This window comes from Ictidomys tridecemlineatus, chromosome 6 (assembly GCF_052094955.1).
Source record: "Ictidomys tridecemlineatus isolate mIctTri1 chromosome 6, mIctTri1.hap1, whole genome shotgun sequence".
Taxonomy (NCBI): Eukaryota; Metazoa; Chordata; class Mammalia; order Rodentia; family Sciuridae; genus Ictidomys; species Ictidomys tridecemlineatus.
In genome coordinates this window covers 89,474,382-89,495,616 of record NC_135482.1, presented here as the reverse complement: position 1 = coordinate 89,495,616, position 21,235 = coordinate 89,474,382, and the positions used below count along the sequence as shown (strand labels likewise).

The following is a 21,235-nucleotide window of genomic DNA, read 5'->3' as shown; positions in this document are numbered from 1 at the left end:
TTCTCTGGTGACAATAATTTCTCCATAGTAATTTTGGATATATCACATTGCATAAAAGATATTATTATAGCAGTAAACTATATTTTAACTCAATAATTACTTCATGGTGATTTTTTTTCTTATAAAACAGGCAATATTAAGAAAATCAGTTATTAGTGACGTTTATTGCTTTTCTCATTCATTGTTTCAAACTCTTATTTTTCAGTCTATCTTTCCAGTCCATAGGAACTTTCACAATGGTAATGCTGACCTTGCATTAAGTCTTTCTGGTAGCTTTCTTTCTAAATACTTTTAGGGGCAGCATGAGCCTTGGTTAAACAAGGCCACTTTGGAGCCATTCTGTTTTGTTTTTTTTTTTTAATTCCATGCTACCATAGGGTCACCATATGATCTTGACTCCCCTATGCCTTAGTTTTCTCATTGATAAAACAGATTTTTGTTTGAAGATTAAGTGAGTTGATATATGTAAAGTGCTTCGAAGAATGTCTAACACTACGTGAGGGCTTTATACATGTTTGTTGTCATGAATTGTAAGTGTTCTAAATGAAGTGACAAGAAATAAGATCACATCTCTGGGTGATAGCTTCTTTTGTTTCAAGTGACCTAAATATCTGATTTGGGTGACTTTTAAAATCTGTACATTGAAATTCATACTTTAACTATTAGTCACAAATCAGAGCCTTTTTTTCCTAAGAGAAAAAGTAGACCAGTTATTAAAAATTTACTCCACATCACAGGACATAAATCCACTTAACATAGATAAAAACTCATTCCAGAATTCAACAAAATAAAATTTAATCTCCATCCTTTTCCTACTAAAAAAAATGTATACAAAATGGTCAATACGTTCAATGTAAGTCTTCTTACAACATATTTAGCCTTTTCAATTTTATCCCAATAGATCACCAATCTTCTAATATAATTAATCTCAGCCTTTCCATCTAGATATTATTCACAGAAATTCCCTATATCTGCAGTAATTTTGACATTATTTTCACTAATTACTACTGATGTAATTCTTTTAAGTTTAATTTTGAATTTGGGTATTATAATACTTAAATTCTTAATCTTCTCAATTTGAAACCATCTTCTTTTAAAAATAAACTTTCTTAACATATGAAAAAATTAATTTTATTCTATTCCAGTCATTCTGGTTCAGCACATTATTCATTGTGAGTCAAATGCTAATAGAAATTAATAATCTCCCACATGTTATGATTTACTTAAATGAAATTAGATGGGTCTCATTGGTTTGTTAATCATGATTGTTTACTAAGAATCACTGTGATCCTTCTCACTCAAAGCAGACCTTAACATTGTGAGTCTTCCACAAGGAAAGTACACTTTGTAATGTCTCACCACCTGTGAATGCCTTTAAAGATATCTTTGTATCTTAAGCATCTAGTATAGAAAATAGGTTCAATTATGGTTGATGGAAAGATCACTCCAAAAGTGTCATCAAATTTACTTCCCTTGACTTCAGAAAGTTTTTCTAAATAAAACATTATTCAGGACGTGCCATATTCTGTTGCCATAACTGGAAATTCACTGCACAACTTTTTGACCTAAAGGTCATTCCATATTTGGGAGTCTGGGGAAGGAGACCCAGAGTTCCTACAGAGTGTCACAAAGCTAGTCCCTGGCAAGCTCCACACCACATATGAATGGAGCACTCTCCAGGGACAAGTCTGTCATTCCCCTCTTCTCACTATTCCCCCTCTACTATTTCACCTTATCATTCCCCTGTTTTATGTTTCCTTTGAAAGCCCCATTATATTTACCTCACCATGGTAAGTTTATACAGTTTCTCTGTTAAGAAACATTAATATTCTTCAAGAAGCGAATTTATAGGTTTTCATATGGAAAAGGTGAAGAAGAGTTTGAAAGAGAACAAAAGGAAAGGAAAGAAGGAAGAAGGGAAAGAGAACAACTTAAACAGTGTAAGGATTCTGTCTTCCTGTGCTCAGTTAGCCTACACCCCAGAGAGAAAAGAACAAGGGTCACACGGTGAGCCTTTACAGCTGGTTTAAGGTAGCATATGCCTGTCACTATAAGCATTTCATAGCCCTGACTCTAAATTTAGTCTTCAAAGAAAGACTACAAATGTTTCCTAAATGTGAGTCTACTACAGGAGCTTCATCACTAAAGAATCAGTGCTCTGCTTTTATTGCTGGGAAAACTACCCATAGTAAAAAAAAAAAAAAAAAAGAAAACTACCCATAGGGTTAAACTCAATAAGAAACAGTATGCCCACTTCAAGCCCGACACATAAATTTTGGTCATGCATCTTTGTAACTTTACGGGTGACTTCAATGTTTTCAGAGGTAATATGGCTATTCTTGGTTTTCACCTCCCACCTAATTTCAGATTATACCCCTACTTAAAATATGATATCACAAATAGCTCTTCCCCCAAGTATTATAGCGCTGATAAGCTTTTCCTCACATCCATTCTGACTTCTGTTCCAAGCATATGACCTCAGTTCACCCCTCAACTCAAGCTCAAGGGAAACATACAGGGCAATTTGAAGGATGTAAGCCATCTCTTCCTGCCCTGTGGTGAAATCCTACTCCACTATCAAATCAGACCCACTATATTAGACGTAGAGAAGTAGGACTGATAATCTTGAAGAGGGAGCTATTTAAACTACCCTCTTCAAATAAGAGGGATAATATACTTGAGCCAGTATCGGAAGTTATTAAGCAGTTAAAGATCAAGGACTTCCAGCAGACTAACTTAGGGACACACAGTGAATTTACAAAAGAGGCCAGACTAGAGGAGGTGGGGGTAAGTTTTACATTTTAAAAATTATTGGTGAGACTCCCCTTAGTTAATAATTGCTGGGAGCTTGGAGATCTCACAGGACGTTAAATGTTCTTTCTGTAATAGTAACATGCACCCTTATGTTCTCATTATATTGTACATGTGAGGTTTCTTGCATTGCCTAATTATACAAGGTTCTATCCTATCCAATGGAGATTGCAAGTTTGCCTTCTCAATTAACTCATGGATATTAGATCAGAGACTTGTGTTCTTTCTGTTGGGCAGCAAAATTTGCTCTTTAAAATGTAGGTCGTGTGTGATATCAAGAAAAGGGTAAGCTTAAACGTCCCCCAATGCTCTCTAGTCATTTGTTTCTATGTTAATATCATTCACCATTATGCATATCTACAACTTTTAGAAATCTTTAAAACAAGATATTTTATTTTTACTATAGTATTTCCTGGTGACAAAAACATTTGAAATTTATGAAATTAATACAAATAATTTTAATAATAACAACAAAAGATGCCTCTTCACTGAGTCCCACATTTTAGTTCAGGGTACAAATACATCATTGAAGTATGTGTGTCTATCTTTTTTTTTTAACTGATTTTTATCAGTTGCTCCACAAAAAGAATAAAAATCTGTGTGCATAGAGTCCAATAGAAAGATTCTACTATCATAAATTCTTGCTAGAATTCTCTTTCCTTTCCCCTCTTCATATCCCTGCCACCATCATCAACATTGAAGCAGATGGCTCCTCCCAAATTGCTGAGGCTGTGATGCAGCTCATTCCTGAGCTGGCACAAAGCAAGTGCTCTGCAGTGTGGTGCCGCATCAAGTGTGGGGATCATACTCTAATGGAAATGGTCAAAAATCATCATCTAGCAATAGCTTTTAAATCATCATCTAGCAATAGCTTTTAAATCATCATCTAGCAATAGCTCTATTCAAACAGAAGCTCTTCAAGAACACTCTTGCGTTCTCTCTTTGACAATTAAAGGCAGAGAGAAGTTTCAGTTATTGTAACTTGTTCAAGGTCATAAGTCATAGGTGATAGAACCATGGGAATTTGCCAGGATAGTGTCTTTTCTCCATGATCCCATACACCGCCTGTTCTCTCCAGCACTGGCACAGATGGCTGCTTCTTTAGTTTGTACCAAATGATATAACTATCTCACATTTATGGCCCTGATGTATACTAAATTCATATCTTTAAAACCTACAACCAAATGTCTTGCAAGATGTTTGCACTGCAAAAGGCATGCAAAAACTGAGACTAAGTGTGAAGGTAGCAGGGCAGCTCTCTCATCTACAGGCATTTTCTCTTTGAGTTAAAAGGCAGGCAGAAATGTGAAACTGTCTTAAAAATGTTTTTAAATGACTAGTAGGCATAGCAAAGCTAATATGAGTTAAATACCTATGATATGTGATTATAATTTTAGAGCACATCCATGTCTATTCTATTAAGCTTAGTGTAGTCAAAGACCACCCTGCACTACCGGGACCAAGCCCAGTGGTATTATCTAGACTGCATAATTCACATTTGAGGAAGTTGCTTCTGGGAACTATTGTACCCTTAAATAGCTTATGTGTGCAATACTTAAAAATGGAAGATCATTTTCTAAGTATGTGCATATTTGTTTAAGGAACAATTCAGTAAATGAAAGGCTTTCATTGTGAAGATATAAGCACCTCAGCTATTTCAGAGTGAATTCATTGCAATTAGCATGGCTTGTCCATTCCCTCAATAATGTATTTTACAGGAAGACCATTTCCATTGTGGGGGCTAGCAACAGGGGGAAGATTTCAAGAGCAAGTATAACATAAACAGGACTTAAATCAGTGGGGAAAGGGGAAAACAGCCTACGGTGGAGCATCTTGTGAATGTCAATGTGGACACCTAAGAGGATTGGGGGCCATAGCAACTCACCGCTCACTCTGCTACATAACAGCAGTCAGAGTCAAACTGCTGAGCCAACAAGTCGTCACCATTTTCAAATGGATCATCCTGCTGGCCCTGTGATGGCACTGAAGTTCTGTGGCCACCTTCCCACTCTCCACAACAATTTGTCCTTTATCTTTTCAAGATAAATATCAGATCCCTCACAAACAATTCTCTAAAGAAATGAATGTACTTCCTACTTTGTTGAGAAAATAAAGCCATCAGAACCAATCCTGCTCTTCTACCCAATGTAAAATCACAGATTTACATTTGCACCCAAATTTCTGGCTTTCTCTTATAAAACCAGATTTTTTTTTTCTTTCTTTCTAAAGCCAAGAGATGCTTTGGAGCCACTTTCCTCCCTGCTTTGGGTGAACATTGTACTATCAATAATTCATTTCTTTCCTTCCATATTATCCTCTCCCTCTGTAATAATCTTTTAAGATAAACGTATCTCCTCAAAGTTTAAATGATTTTGTCTCCAAACCCCCAGGCTTCATACTGTTCTGCTCAACTTCACAAACTTCCTGAACACCTTGTTCATAAACTTGACCTCCATTTCCTCGCCTCCCATCCAAACCAGAGCTACTTCAATCTGGATTTATTCTTCATAAGTTGTTAAGATCTGCAATGACCTCCGTAGTGCTAAAATCCAGCAATACTCCTTCCTCATTTCACCTGACTTATCCGCAGGTTCTAACAGTGTTGACTCCTTCCTCAGAATCTCTCTTCACTTGCTCTCTGCAGTGCTTCCTCACCTGCTAGATTTTCTCGTCTTTTCAAATCCAATTCAAGATGATTTTCTTTTCTCAGGCTGTGAAACGTTTGATCCTCTAGGACTCCACTGAGCCCTCATCTCTTATCACTTTATGGTTTCTGGAAACTAGTATCATCTATAAACGAGGCTTCTCTTCATGTCCATATCCAGATAACTCCTAAAACTTTTAATTTTATCTTTTTGAGATCATTATAGATTCACATGTAGTTGTAAGAAACAATACATACAGACCCATGTACCCCTGATCATTTTCCCCCAGTGATACCATCTCATAACAGTTACCACAACCAGGCTACTGATGCTGTTTTAGTCAAGTTACAGAGCAGTTTTGTCCCCGCCAGGATCCCTCATGTCACCCTCATGTACCTTCACCTAGCTCGTTCAAACTCTCTGCCACTCTACCCTCATCTCCTGGCAACCACCAATCTACTTTACATTTCTAAATAATTTTGTCATTTCAAGAATGTTGCATAGGGCTAGGGTTATAGTTCAGTGGTAGAGCACTTGCCTGGCATGTGGAGGCACTGGGTTTGAATCTCAGCATCGTATATCAATAAATGAATGAATAAATGAATGAATGAATGAATGAATAGGTCCATTGACAACTAAAAGAAATAGTTAAAAAATGTTGCATAAAGAGAACCATATAGAAATATAATGTTTGGAGATTGGCTTTTCATGCAGCATAGTTTGTAGATTAATTCAAGCTGTTATATTTTCAAAGCTATGTCCCTTTGCTGAAAAATGACATTCCATTATATGGGTATTCCACAGTCTGTTTAAACATTCATCTGCTGAAGGACATCTGAGGTACTCTAGGTTTCTGGTTATTATGAATAAAACTGCTATGAGCAATTCATGTATGGATTTCATTAATAAATATTTTCATTTCTCTAAGATAAATGCTCAAAAGTATAATTGTTGGTAGTTACATATTGCTTTGGATTTTAAGAAACTGCCAAGTGGTTTTCCAGAATGGCTGTACAAATCTCAAATTTTCACCAGCAAAGTATGAGTGACAGATTCTCCACATCCTTACAAGCATTTGATATTGTCATTTTTAAAAAAAAATTTAGTCCTTCTGATGGATATGTGGTGATACCTCATTATAGGTTAATCTGCATTTCCCTGTGACTAATGATATTGAATATCTTTTCATTGTAAATATTTTCCACCTACAAATCCTCTCCCATGAAATATCCCTCAGGTCTTTTGTCAGTTTCTACTGGTATTGTTTGATTTTTTTTTACCATTAAATTTTGAGAGTTTTAAAAATATATTCCAAATACTAGTACTTTGCTGCCCAGTTTTTAAACATCATCTTCCAGTCACTTAACATTGTTTTTCTCAGAGCAAAAGTTTTTAATTAAATTATTTGTCTAGTCTTAGATCCCAAAGGATTTCCCTTGTGTTTTTTCATAAAAGTTTCATAGTATTGTGTTTTATATTTACCTGTGAACTATTTTTAGCTAGCTTTTTGTTTTAGGTTTGAGGTTTAGATCAAGGTTTATATTTTTACCTGTGGGTACCCAAATGTTTCAGTATAATCTGTTCAAAGGAGTATTCTTTCTCCATCAAACTGCTTTTCAAAACGTTGTTAAAAATCAGTTTGGCAGGTCAGCTGTTGGACACTTCTGTAATCCCAGCTGCTTGGAGGCTGAGGCAGAAAGATCATGAGTTCAAAGCCAGCCTCAGCAACTTCGAGGCACTAAGCAACTCAATGAGACCTTGTCTCTAATATAAAAATATAAAATAGGGCTGGGGATGTAGTACAGTGGTTGCGTGCAATTCCCAGTACCAAAAAAAAAAAATCAGTTTGCCATATTTGTGCAGGTCTATTTCTATGTTATTCATTCTATTCCACTGACCTGTGTGTCTCTACCTGCAGTCCCTTAGTTAGATGACTTAGACAACAACCTAGCAAGAAATTGAGGTACCTCTTTATAGCCTAATAAAAGCAGAAGTCTAGCCTCCCCACCTTGCCCTTTGCAAGATGAGGGGAGTTTTGGTCACACTCTTCAGCCGTGTTTGGCTGGAATAAAGTGATTTTCAGCCAACCATTTTATGTTTTGTTAAGCTTCCCTTTTTGGTACTTTGGCTAGAGAGAACAGGCTTCCCTTGAACCATTTTTTGTCTGCACCCATTGGTATTTCTGCACATACTAGATCGTAGGCTTCTTCAGCCACTTGCCTGGAATACTAAAGGCAAAAGAAAACTCAGGGAACACACCACCATGCTGTTTCTTGAGTATTGATGTCTCCAGGAATGTGTCTTATTTTCTATGCCTTTAGGAGTGATTTTATGTTTGTTTAAATATAAATTACAGGGATTTTTAGTGTAGTCAGTGGGAGGAACAAGGAGAAATATGCCTACTTCATCTTTTCAGAAACCGAAGATTGACTCACAAAATTTTACCTCCAGCCTACATCTTTTCTCTAAGGTCCTAGACAAATATCTTCCTTGTCATCCACTTTTGAAAGTCTCCAAGGTCCCTCTAATGTAGCTCTCAGCTGAGCTACTCTGAAAGGTTCTGTACAGTCTCTCTGCTACACAAGGAAAGAAAATTTAAAGTTATTCTTGACACCTCTTATTTCTCACATTCCAAACCATAATGAAGTCTTTCCCATTTATTTCTTTTGGAGTTTTTGTTTGTTTGTTTGTTTTGTTTTGTTTTGTTTTTGTTTTTGTTTTTGTTTTGTCTTCCCACTTCCCTGTATCTGTATGCCACCATCCTCTAAGCTATTATCATATCAGATCAAACTTTCTGCAGAACTCTCCTCTGATCTACCCACATAATCCTCCCAGTGTTTCTCCATGGTACTTCTAGAGCAATTTTTTCAAAACACTATTGTTATTATTCAATACATTTATGTTGCTTTTAGAACAATGGGTTTTAAAGCTCTTTAACCTCACCTTTAAGCCTTGCACATATCCACTGTAGATGCTTAATAAGTATCTTTTGACAAATGGTTTTAGTGCTCTAAAACTGTAAGTGTATACCTCTCTAACTATGTTCAAGTCATCTAAAAGGCAGAGATAGAGCCTAAAACTCTATGTATCCTCAGTGTAGCAGCAATCTATAAATGCTTATGACAATGATCTTGGTATTCTAATGACTTTATAAAATATTATATCTATTACACAACTTAAAGAAAAGCTGACACAAAAGTAACACAGACCAAGTTATTAACTATCCTGTTATTGGTATTTCTCATACCAAGAGAACTCATTTACCCTTAGTTATTACTATCTGCCTTTCATATAAATATTCTAAAATGTCCAAGTATATATATACTTTTTAAGCCACCAACTTACTTCTCATTTTTTATGGAAATCTATAAAAACTCTTAGCATTTTTGCAGATTAATCATCCCTGGAAAAAATTGTCATAAATTTATAAAGAATTGAATTTTGACAACACAATGATAGAATCATAATAAGTTTGTTTACATGGTCTTCCCACATAAGTGTTTAATTATCACAAGCCCTTCCCTGTAGAATGGTGTTAATTTATTATTACATTCATTATATAAAAGAGAATATCATCAAAATATTGTATCAGATACTAAGACTATATAAAAGAAAGGAGGAATACTTCCTTTTCTCTTGAAAATCACACATGTCCCTTGGGTTGAAAAAAAAATCCTAAGACTTCTAGCAAGGGATAATTAGAGAAGATGTCTTCCCTCTGGTAAGAAAAGATATTTTGACCTTGATCTCTAAATCAGCATTAGAGCATCAGGAAAGAAAGAGAAAATAAGACTGAGTGGGAAAAAATACAGGAAAAAGGTACAAAAGTGAGAACGGTTAGAACTTAAACAATGGTAAAACTACTAATCTAGAAATTAATGTAGGGATTGTCACAATAAAAAAGTTCTATGGTGTATTTATATAACTATAAATGAAATATTTTCAACATATGATTTTTGGAATGTAATAATATAACTCTGATAGGTCAATCTCCAACCTTCCTTTTTGCCACAACCAATTTATACATCAAATTGGCATATAATTCTGAATTTCAGAGATACACTCTAAAACCTTAATTCTACAACCTAGGATTAGGTGTGCATTTGAGTCAACTGATACTAAGTCACAATTAAAACGCCTACAGCCTACAGGAGTGGAATCAGATTTTATTTCATATGTGAGGCTTCTTTTCATTTATAGAAAAGTTTTAGTATAATTCTGAATTTTAAAAAATTCTTAGAAGTATGCCTTAAAATTATATAGAAAAGATACAGCATTTTATTTTGTTGGACTTACTGAACATTTAGACTATGATAATGTCTATACATACAATTTGTTTCTCCAATTTTATGATTAGTTTATAATTTTCTCTAGGTTTGATATGCTTCTTTATATACTTGCTTTCTGTATGGTTTTTCTGTGTCTGATTTATAATGGTGGCTCCATAGAAGAAGGATGTGTTATCTCATGAAATTGAGCATAATTTCAAAAACTTTCCAAGAGATAAATCAGTTTGGTCCATTTTATTTTTTTCCTATTGAAAAGAAAAAAAAAGTAAATCTATCATATCAGAAGGGAAATTTGTATGAATCTGTGAAATTTAAAATTCTTGTAAAATTATTTCCAAAGTTCTATTCAAGGTAGTAAACATAGTATAGAAAGTATGAAAATAAATTGGAAAACTGTAACATATAAAATTAAGATTTTTTTTCTGATTATGGAAGTCACTAAACTCTACTACATGTCAGCAGTAGTGATGACTACAAGGTTCGTGATATATAAAAATACTTCCAAATTCAAAGGCCCACTCATGCAGCACAGAGGTTCCGTGGAGACACTGGGAATAAATTAAACTTTAAAGTAAAGATGGGGTTCCTTTTTTGGATGGCATTTTTTAATCAGAAGACAGAGATGTATCTATGACAAGGTTCAGCTATGAGAATCCTCTTGGTCATTTAGGAACTAACAACAATAACTAAAATTTGTTGAATGCCTCCTGTATGTCAGGCTTGTGTTCTAAGCACTTGTACGTGTTTTAAGTCATTTAAGTCATCCAATCCAGGAGTCAAGTGCTTTCTTCCTGATATGACAGAGGAGGAGATGAAGGTCTGCATAAGATAACCTTCCTGGGGTCCCAAACTCATCAGTGGCAGGAACCTATTTGAAGCCTGACCCATAGGGCCTGTAGTCCCTTCTTTCTACCTACAGTGTCCCTACTCATTGCTCTTCTCAAGTGCACAGCCTTCTCCATGTGTGAGGCATTGACCTACATCTTCCCAGTTAGTGCTCACAGCCATTCTAAGAGCTGGGTATTATGGACCCATTTAAAGAGGAGGAAATTGAGACATACCAAGCCCAAGGTCAGAACACATGCTTTATCTCGTGTTTTCAACACCTTCTCCTCCCAGCTTAGCCAAAGAAAAAGGACTTATAAAGTTAATTCATAGAAAATAGGTTAGAAAGTGAGTAAAGGCCCATTAAAAATTATTTTGACCAAATATTGAGAATTTTGACTTGGGAGTTGAGACACATTCCTCAGTGTGTGCTAAAAAAAAAAAAAATTGCTAAGTGGATGAATATAAAGTGAAATAAAGGTCTTGGTATTCCAGCCTCTCTTCTGGATGGCCAGTGGTAACATGGATCACAAAATATAATTTTAAAATAAAATGAAATGACTACAGCCAAGCAAAGCTAGTTTATTTTTATTTTTTTAAATGCTTTGCCTCCAGTTGGAGTCTATGTCCTCAGGTCTGTCACAAAATACCTGTTGTAGCTTTCTCTTGTTTTGAGAGAGAGAGAGAAAGAGAGAGAGAATCTTTTTTTTTTTAATGTGGCTCTGAGAATCGAACCTGGGTCCCACCCATGCTAGGTGAGCGCTGTACTGCTGAGCCACAATCCCAGCCCCCTGTTGTAGCTTTCTGATCTAAATATCCATACTTCTAAAAGGCCAGATTCATGAGATTCTCCACTTTCTTATATCTTTACTAAAATAGCTAAACAACAACAATAAAGAACACTCTTCTTTATTTTAAAAAATAAAAGGCCTACCTCAAAATATGCAACTTTTCTATTATGACTTGGTCTAACCTTATTTGTATGCAAGCTGCTACGCTCAAATTCAAAACACATTTTATTCCAATCCATTTTTTAAAGACCTTCATTTTTTAAATAATTTTTACCCCAAACTATATCCCCACCATAAATTTTCCTAGAACTCATGACAAACTGGTATCAAAACTGTTTTATAATTTCACTATCTAATGAGTGAGCTTCATCCAAGAGAGGTGTCTCCAATCTTCTCTCTGCTGTTTCTGTTAGAAGTGTTAACACTTCATCTTGGGCCTCTCCAGTTCTCAAATAACATAATAAAAAATGGAAACAGGATCACCATCTCTCTGGTTTTTCCATCCTTGAGACTACAGGGGGCAGTATTACTTATATAACAACATGGCCTGTTCCTGTTCTTCCTACCTGATCAGCATTTTTATTGGGTCTAGTGTGAAATGACATATAGCTATCTTTTTCCCTACTAAGAATATGACAGTAAATTGGTAACATTTATTTTTTTCATAATTTGCTTCCTAAAAGAACTTTCATTACAATATCTTAGCTTTTACTGAAAACACTTTTTCTCCAAAAGGTCAAGCTATCTTCTAAGAAAGAAGAATTTTTTTTTTTAAATATGGGAAGGTGAAAATCATGATGTTTTATAATTTCAAAATTTAACAGTAAATATACTTTCTTTAAAGACTTTGCATAGATATTATCCTATTATTAATTTGATCTTATATTTTAATAGATGATATTCCCATTCAAATATAATTGTGAATTAAACACTTGAGATAATATGAATCAACATAGTAACATAATATCCTTTCCTCTGTTGCAGCCCTCAATTAGTAAATTTCTCCAGCTACCAACCAATGAAGGAGGTTCATCCATTAGAGCAAAGAGAAAAAATCACAACAAAATTCAAGTGGAAATAAGTTACAACTGCATAATTTAACCTACAAACCATTTCTCCTTTCTCTTACAATTGCTATTATTTTTGGTTCATAGGGACCGAGCCCCTTTTATTTTTACATCGGAGATGGAGTACTTTATTACAGAGGGTGGAAAAAACCCACAACATTTCCAAGATTTTGTGGAGCTTTGCTGTAGAGCATATAATATTGTCAGAAAACACAGCCAACTGCTCTTGAACCTGCTAGAAATGGTAAGTCCTTTGGGGAAATAACAAAAATAATAAGCTTCATTCAGGTCTCTCTCTCAGTAGTCTATTTTTGCTAATGGCTTGGTGTTCCCCAAAGAGCTTTTCAGAACAGAAAGAAATGAACAAACTGAGAGGACCATGGAACACCTTCTAAACACACTTTTGATAATTCAATATGTTGAACTATTATTAATAATAGTCATTGTCTCAAATTTTCCTATTCCCAACAATATTGATGCACTCAGAGGTTATCCCTGTATATTTTTACTCAGGTTTTTAAGCACCTTAGATTTTATTGTGCAGTAGTATTTTTCAAAAATGCTTAAAAATTCTCTCCTTTATATATCCATGGCAACCTAATGATGCAGACCAAGCAATAATTTTTCCTGGTTTCCTCCAATCTCTGCCCATTTGCCTATTTTTTAGATTAAAAAACTAAGAGTCAAAATGTAAAGTGACTTGCTAGCAATTCAGAGAAGAGTCCATTTGTGCTCTTGATCTATTGAGACATGATCCTATATGCTCTGTTGATTAATAGGGGAAATTTAATATTTCTTTCCTCTGTTCAATCCAAAGAGATGAAGAAGAGTTACATGGGAGGGGGTAGCCTGAAAGAAAGATATTCTGGGAGAAGGATGTGATTCCCTTGGTTACAACATACACACCAGTAATTGCATCAATTTGTCGGAGAGAAGCATTCCACGGTCCATCAGTGTGGGGCATAGAGTCAATTCAAAGTGGTTAAAAGCTTTCAGAGGACAATAAATCTGCTAGATGTTATTAAAGGCATAGAGTTAGAGGTTGGGCCTCCCTGAGTTTGAATCTAGCTTGACATTTTATGGATTCCATTCCTCAGAGTATGTTACCTAATCCTAAAAATACTACTAAATGAAGATAATAGCATCTACCTTGTAGAGTTGATGAATAAATGATCTAATAATGAATACTTTGCCTAGACCAGGCACTGTTGTAAATGCTTTATGGATATTAATTGATTAAATTCATAATAATCCTAATTGACAACTAATATAAAGCATTTAGAATAGTACCTGTCACATAGTAATGTTCAATTGGATAATATTATTATGCTAAATTCTTGTTACTTTACAAGAACACTGTTCAGTACAGTATCCTCTGGTCAAATTAAAGCTAATCTCATTTAAATTGAAATTATTATTATGTAAATTAAAAATTCAGTTCCTCAATCTCACTAGCAACTTTTTTTTTTCTTCTTGGTACTGGGAATTGAATCCAGGAAAACTCTACCACTGAGCTACATACATAGTTCTCTTTTATTTTTTATGATGAGACAGGGTCTCATTAAATTGCTGAAGATCCCTTGAACTTGTGATCCTCATGCCTTAGTCTTCCGGGATTACAGATACGCACCAGCATGCCCAGTTTTATGAGTTACTTTTAAAACGCTCAATAAGCCTTGTGGCAAGTGGCACCATATGGGACAGCACCTATATAAAAACATCCTCCATCATCACAGAAAAATTCTAGCTAGTCCTACTGAATAAATGTTGACTTTGTTGCAACAATTTGGAGTCTGGTTTTAACTTTCAAACAACATAGCCACTGTGCTTCTTTCTACCTTGAAAAATAAAGATTTCTAAAAATACTAGAAACATATCCTTCATGTAAAAAGACACTTTGGTTTCTTCTTATGTAAACTAAATACAGAAGGTTCTGACCATCTCCTGAGTCTTCCAATTGAATTTCCAAAAACAGCCAATGATTCATACTGATAGTCTGCATTCTCTCTCTCAGTTCTATCAGACCATAGTGCTGTATGGGATGGCTTACAGATTATAATAAGCCAAGTTCATACCACAAAGCAAACTCGACAAGGACTAAGTCCATGAACTTGACTCCAACATAGAGGCAGTATCAACTCTAATATCCCCTTAGACTTTAGCAAGATCAATTCATGAATCCATGAGCTCCTGTATGCTTACTGTATGACAGACACGGTGAATGATATGTCAATGTATATGACCTAGTCAGAGTTTAAAGTTTTTTTGAATTTAGTAAGGGAGCTAAAATTGTGTATACAAATAAATGAGGTGTCCAACATTTCAAAATGTCTATAATGCTATAAATAACTGCATAAAAGGAGTAATTCCAAATTTTACCAACTGCCTTACCAGAGACATTTCAAAAATATACCTAAAGCAGAAAAACACAAATATAGCTTCTCAGGTGACACTAAAATTATGCTGGATGACAATTTAGCAAGTTAAATAATATGAAAGGACAACCTCTCAAAAAATAGATTCAGAAAGCTACTGGTAGGTTTTTTCTCTTGTTTAATTAATTTTTCTATATACCTTAAAAAAGATTCAACATGTGTTATAATTTATTAAATAATCATTAATGTCATTCCATATGTAATGCTATTTCATATAAAAGAAATAGATACATGGTATTTACTCAAAATAATTCCTCATAAATACTTTGGTTTTTGCAAGTTTCTGGTATATAATATATTAAAAAATTGTTCTATGTTCTAATTTAATCAAGGCTTGACTTTTAGGCTAAGGAAAAAGTGTTGACAATGGAAGGTATTAATTCAGATTAAGCATATAATCTTTGATTTAGACTATTAAACTGAAACAGAAGAGAAGCAATCTGGACCAATTAAACCCATAAACAAACATAAAACATCAGTGTGCTGTTTCCTCAGTTTTTGATCATTTACCTTTAAATTCCTTTCTTTTTTCTCAAGGGTGGATCTTATGGGACTCCATGAATAAAGCATTTAATGAAGGTTTCAGGACCACAGGTTCTCTGGTAAACCTTCTTATAAAATAAAAAACAAGTTTAAATTTGTGAAAGATTATTTTTCACTTATGCATGTATCTACCTTCCCCTCAATTCTGTCTCAAGCTGATTCTTAGTGTTAAATTCCTTTAAAATAATTCAATCTAATAAGCCATGGCCCATTTACGACTTGAGATATACTTGGCATGGGCCATAAATTCTATCTTCCATGAAAGGTCAGTACCCAGTGTTATTAGCCACGGGTATTTGGTGGGTTCACTCTGGAGTTATTGACTCATCCTCAGCAGAGAGCAGAGCAGGTTTACAGATATTTTCAGTGTTCTTTATTTCCTCCTGGGAAAAAATAATCTATGAAATTCCCATCTTACTTAAAAGCAACATCTGTAGGAGACCCAAGAGTGTTAGTGGCTGAATTCACTTACATAAAAGCCTGTATTTCATCAGCTTTTCTCTCATTAAAAAATCAATATCAACTATTATGAAAGACTCCGAAAGAACACAAGGACCATTCACCCAGTTTAAAATGTTTATTACACCCATTATTATATCAGATATTTCCCTGCAGAAATCTTACTAGTTTCTCTATGATGCAGGGAAGACTGCCTACCTCTCTAAGCAAAGCTATAAAAATAGATTTGGACTTAGTAGGACAAGAACAGAAATAGAAACTTTTAAAATGCTCTTGTCCTTATATTACTTATTTAGTCATTATCTACATCTGTCCAATGCCTGTTCTACCTGATCTTTCCCTTCCCTACTGCCTCAGTTACAGAAATTGCCCATGCAGTCTAGACCAGGAGGCACTTGAACCACATTGCCAGGGGGCAGAGAACAGATATGGCTAAGTGGTTCAGCTACCAGGGGCCATCAGCATCCTGTAGGGTTCAATCACAACACCCACATCCTCCATTCCTCTCCAAGAAAGGGAAACATTATTAATGGCAAACTTAGCACTGGCCACCTTTACTCAGGGACAAATGGGGAGAGAGAGAAGTGCATCTGCTTTGACAGTCTGTACTTGGATGCACTATAATGTGTGTGTGTGTGTGTGTGTGTGTCTGTGTGTGTCTGTGTGTTGTGTAGACAGAGGAAAGAGTAAACGTAGCACCTACCTTCCAAAAGAAATGTTTGACAGAGTCCTGGCCAGGCAGGTGTCAATTCAGGGTATTCAAATAAGAGTAGAATCCAACATAAGCTCTAAAGAAGAAGCCTGTTTTTAGCTAATGAATGATCATGGTGGGATAAAAAAAGAAATCTGCCTCAATAAGTACGCAGATGTCTCTAGGACTCTAAGTACAGAGATGATGAGATAAAACCTAATCTGGATTCTAATTGCTGTTGGGAATGTGTCTCCCTGTGGTTGATTTTGGTTAGTAGTCAGTCAGTGCTGACTTTGCTAGTAGCATGTTTTCAAAGCCTAATAGCATCTGGAATTTTTTCTATTCACTCATTTATTCATTTACCCATTCATGCATTATTCCACAGACTTACATGAAGTTCCAACTATTTACAAAGCACCATGCTAAGCAATATAGACAGATCAACACTGAATCAAAGCTCAATTCCTGCTCTCAAAAAACTTAAAATCTAATATGAAAAAAAAAACCTTCATAAACAACACATAGTAAAAGCTAGGAATTAGTACTGTGAAAGGTAGAGCAGTAATTAAACAAAGATACAAAGATAGCAGTAATTAAACCTCATCAAGAGGATCAGTGATGCTTCAAGGAGGAAGAAGTATTTAAGTGGAGCACTGTAAAAGATTTTCATAGCCAAGGAAGGAGAGGAAAAGCATTACTGACTAGGAGTTGGGGGAGGCATATAAGTATCCATGGCAGTTTTAAGAGCTTGGGTACAGCATGTGTTGGAAATGGATGTGATCAAGTGTGCCTAATCTATAGTACAGATGGAGGCCTCTGTAGGAAAAGACAAGGTTGAAGTGATATCGAAGTTAGATTATAAAAGTCATTTATGACCAGAATGAGGTTTAGACTTTGATACATAGACCCTTAAAAAAATAAGAGAAGTATGTTTGTTTATAGAGAAGACAGTACCATTGTCCTTCTTGAGTGTTAGATAGATAAATCAATTTATGGAATTAAAGATTTAAGGGTTCGAGAAGTTATTCAAGAAACCTAGGCAAAGGAATATAAAGAGCTGAACTAGAACACGGGTAGTTGCAGTGAAACACAGGGGAATGAATCCGAGAGTCTGTTGAAATTTTTTCATAGAATTAAGTGATTGACCATGAAAATCAGGAAAAATAGGGATTGGAAGAAAATATGAATTTCTTGTCAGCTGCACAAAGGTGACAGTTTAAAGGGAGATATGAAACAGGAAAAAAGGAGGAAAGATTGATAGAACTGACTCAAATTTAGATATGGTGATTTGAAATGCCACCCAATTGCCCATGAGGAGAGGCAGTTGGCAACTCTCGAGGACTAGCTGATCCATTTCTGTGGTTTCAGCTATCAACTGTGTGCTAATGACTCCCAAATCTATATTTACAGCTGTGTGCTTTGGACTCTTTTCAGCTCTCTCGATATATTCAATCAATCACTCAGTTTTCCCAATTCTACTTTCTTCATATATTTGAGATCCAATAATGTCTCCACTCCAAACCAGTTTCTAGTCCAGCCTCTTACATGGACCCTGTCTAATGAATTTTGATACACAGCCATGGTGATCTTTCTGAAACAGAGTCAGTTCTTTCAGTCAAATGTAAAAACATTTGAAGAGCTCTCTCTTACTTTAGAGAGAGCTCTTTACTTTATGGCACACATCTTTAACATTGTAAAATACTCTACCCTGTTTGCTTTTTCATCCCCATCTCTTGGTGATCAGACATATAATTCTCTGTTTTCCAGAAAACCTTCCTGGATTTCTTTTTGCAAGCACAGTTAAAAACATCTTGGTCTCCTTTGTACATCCATACATGCTGTTCCCTCAGCCTGGGTGGGGACTGTGGGAAAGAAGAGCATTTTCAAACCCACATTTTTTTCATTCAAACTTCATCAAATCAAATACAACTTCACCCTTCCTCTACAACCACAACCACGTAATCACTTTGTCCTTGATTATTAGGATTAACTTCTCATTGTAAAACTGTCTCTATTTCAGAACAGGAAATCATTTATCATCTTAGTCATAGAAGTCCTGAAAAATAGTTTTCTTCTTCTTGAAAAAGTTCAAATTTGTTTCAAAAAGACCTATGTTTTTTTTTTCCTCTGAGAATTTTGCCTACAACTAAAGAGAATATTATCCCTTCAGTCTACAGCGTAAGGTAAACAAAGTACTTTTCTGAAGATTAGCAGAAAAATACCTGTTCAATTTTATTCTTAATTATTTCATTACTTAATAATCTTTAATAAATAATGTCACCATTCAACTGGGGAAGACTGCAATGTGAGAGTGAGCCACGGAGTCATGAAGAAAGAGAGGACTAAGCACCAGAGTATAACAGTGTTATACTCCGCTGTTACACATCATTTGAACTGGACATGCCACTTGCAGCTTTCTAGGGATTAAACTTATCTTCTCTAAAATGCACAATATTATATAAGTTTTGTGTAATATTCTGAAATGTGCAAAAGTATCTCTCATTCATTAGCCATTTGATTCTCCCAGAGCATGTTGGGTATTTTTATACGTACTTTAGAAATGAGAAAGTAGAAATTCAGTGAGTTAAGGAACTTTCTCAAGATCACTCAGATTTTAAGTGGAGGATCCAGAAATTCTGACATGGGGATAAAAGGAATTTCATGCTTTCTTCACTGGTCTACTAGGAAAATTAAATTAAATTGTTAATCTATGAGCATTTTGCCAATTACAATCATTCTTTTTATTATTGTTGCTATTGCTTCTACCACTAAAACTCATGAACCTACATTCATTCCCATATATAAATTGAAGACCATTGTATGCAAACTTATGTTTATATGCCTATCAGAATAAACCAAATGAGTCTAATTTCTTTTCTGCATTTCCTCTTTTTGTTTGTTTGTTTATTTGTTTTTTGGTTTTGGATTTTATTGTTACAAAGATGCTACATGCAGGACTGCCTGAGCTAAGTGGAATCCAAGACCTGAAATATGTGTATGATAATCTTCGTCCACAAGACACAGACCTAGAAGCAACAAGCCATTTTACCAAGTAAGATGAGCTGTGAATGTGTGAGTGTGCATAAGATTGCATGTCAGACAGAAGTTCCACATCTAAGGTGATTTCTGGTAAAGCAATAATTTCATGAAGCTGCCATTTCTAGAATCAGCTTGGGTGCTAATTTCCAGAGAACAGAGTGGAGCAGCACGCATGCCTGGCAGGCCTTAGTCAGTGTTTTTGTAGCAAGCTATTGTTTGCTAACCAGCCCTTCATCTAGCAGATTGCTCAATAAGAGGTCATTGAAAAGAGCAAGGGCTGACATAAATAGATTGGTTGTTCTACTTGAACTATGTCCAGAAAAACAATTTAGAAAAAAATGATTTATGATGAGAAATGGACTTACTACTTTCATCTGTAAGACAATACAAACATAGGGATATTTGGTCAAAGACCTGTGACTACCTTTTATTTTTAATCTATTTTTTATTAAGCAAGTCTGGGAAAACACTATTGTACATCAAGGTAACAGTCTAGGCAGAATACTATGAATATCAATTATACCCAAAATCATTGTCCAAAGGGCAGTGCATTTGATAATATAAGTTCCTTTTGAACTTTGCTTTTTGAATGCATAACATAATTCCTGGTCTATTTTAGGTATTCAATAAATGTCAGCTCTAATTGTCTCAGTAAACAGTTTAAGTAGAGAAAAACAGCATTCCTTTTTTCCTGTAACCTCTTAACAGTGAAACTTATTTGTCTAATTTTTAACCATTCTAATATTTTAAGCCAAAAATTTATAAACACATATAATAGAATGTATGCTTTTGAAGAAAATAATAATTATAAAAACCTCTCTCAACATTAATCTTTTCTCTCCCCTTCCAGAATGTACAGTTAGGACTCTCTCCCTAATCCAAGGATGTAGAAAAAGGCTTCATGGGGATGTCCTGTGCACTTGGCAATTTTACTTGTCTCAGAGGTTTCCATTTCGTTAACTTCATACCCTTGTGGTTGAAGAGAAGAAATGTGACAGAATCAAAAACTATTAGAGCTGGGAACCTTTATACTTCATGTGTTTTAATAATGAACATTTAAATGAGAAAACTGAGATCCAAAGAATTAGGTATGTTTGCCATGATTAACAGAAGAAGCAGAATAGGACTAAAATCCAGGTCTTACTTTTCTGGTCAAAGGTTTTTCCAGCAGTCAATATTGGAAGCAATATGATATGATAAGGTATACCACACAGAGCTCCTGTTAAAACCTTCCCTTTACCTAATTAGATTTGTAAAAATTCTACCATTATAGCAGGGCACAGTGGCACGGCCTGCAATCACAATGACTCTGACTGATAAAGCAGAGGATGGCTAGAACACCCCCAGGTTCAATACCTAGTATTTTTTTTTAAAAAGTCTGCCATTAGATTCAATAGGAAAATACAGAAAGTTTTTGATAGTCTTGAAAAATGTCCTTTAATAGTACAGTTAAATCTGGAAGAAGAATTTGTTTATTTACATTAACAAAAATCTCAAATATTGACAAATGATTGCAGTCAAAGACATTAGCTTTAAGACCTGGATAGGCATTTTAGACCCTTTGTTTCAAAGATGAAGAGATTCTCAAGTTATCTCAACCAATAGGGATGGGGACTTTGTGTGAGAAAACTCAGAGAAAG

General features: G+C 35.1%; 1 protein-coding gene across 1 annotated transcript in view; it reads left to right on the top strand.

The window, feature by feature from the left end:
* Pik3c2g (phosphatidylinositol-4-phosphate 3-kinase catalytic subunit type 2 gamma) overlaps positions 1–21,235 on the top strand; it is a 318,773-nt gene that overhangs the window by 215,697 nt on the left and 81,841 nt on the right. Inside the window, exons 24-25 of the mRNA XM_078015186.1 lie at positions 12,516–12,672; positions 19,499–19,608. Of these exons, the coding sequence (XP_077871312.1) occupies positions 12,516–12,672; positions 19,499–19,608 (267 nt within the window). The remainder of the gene's footprint in view (positions 1–12,515; positions 12,673–19,498; positions 19,609–21,235) is intronic.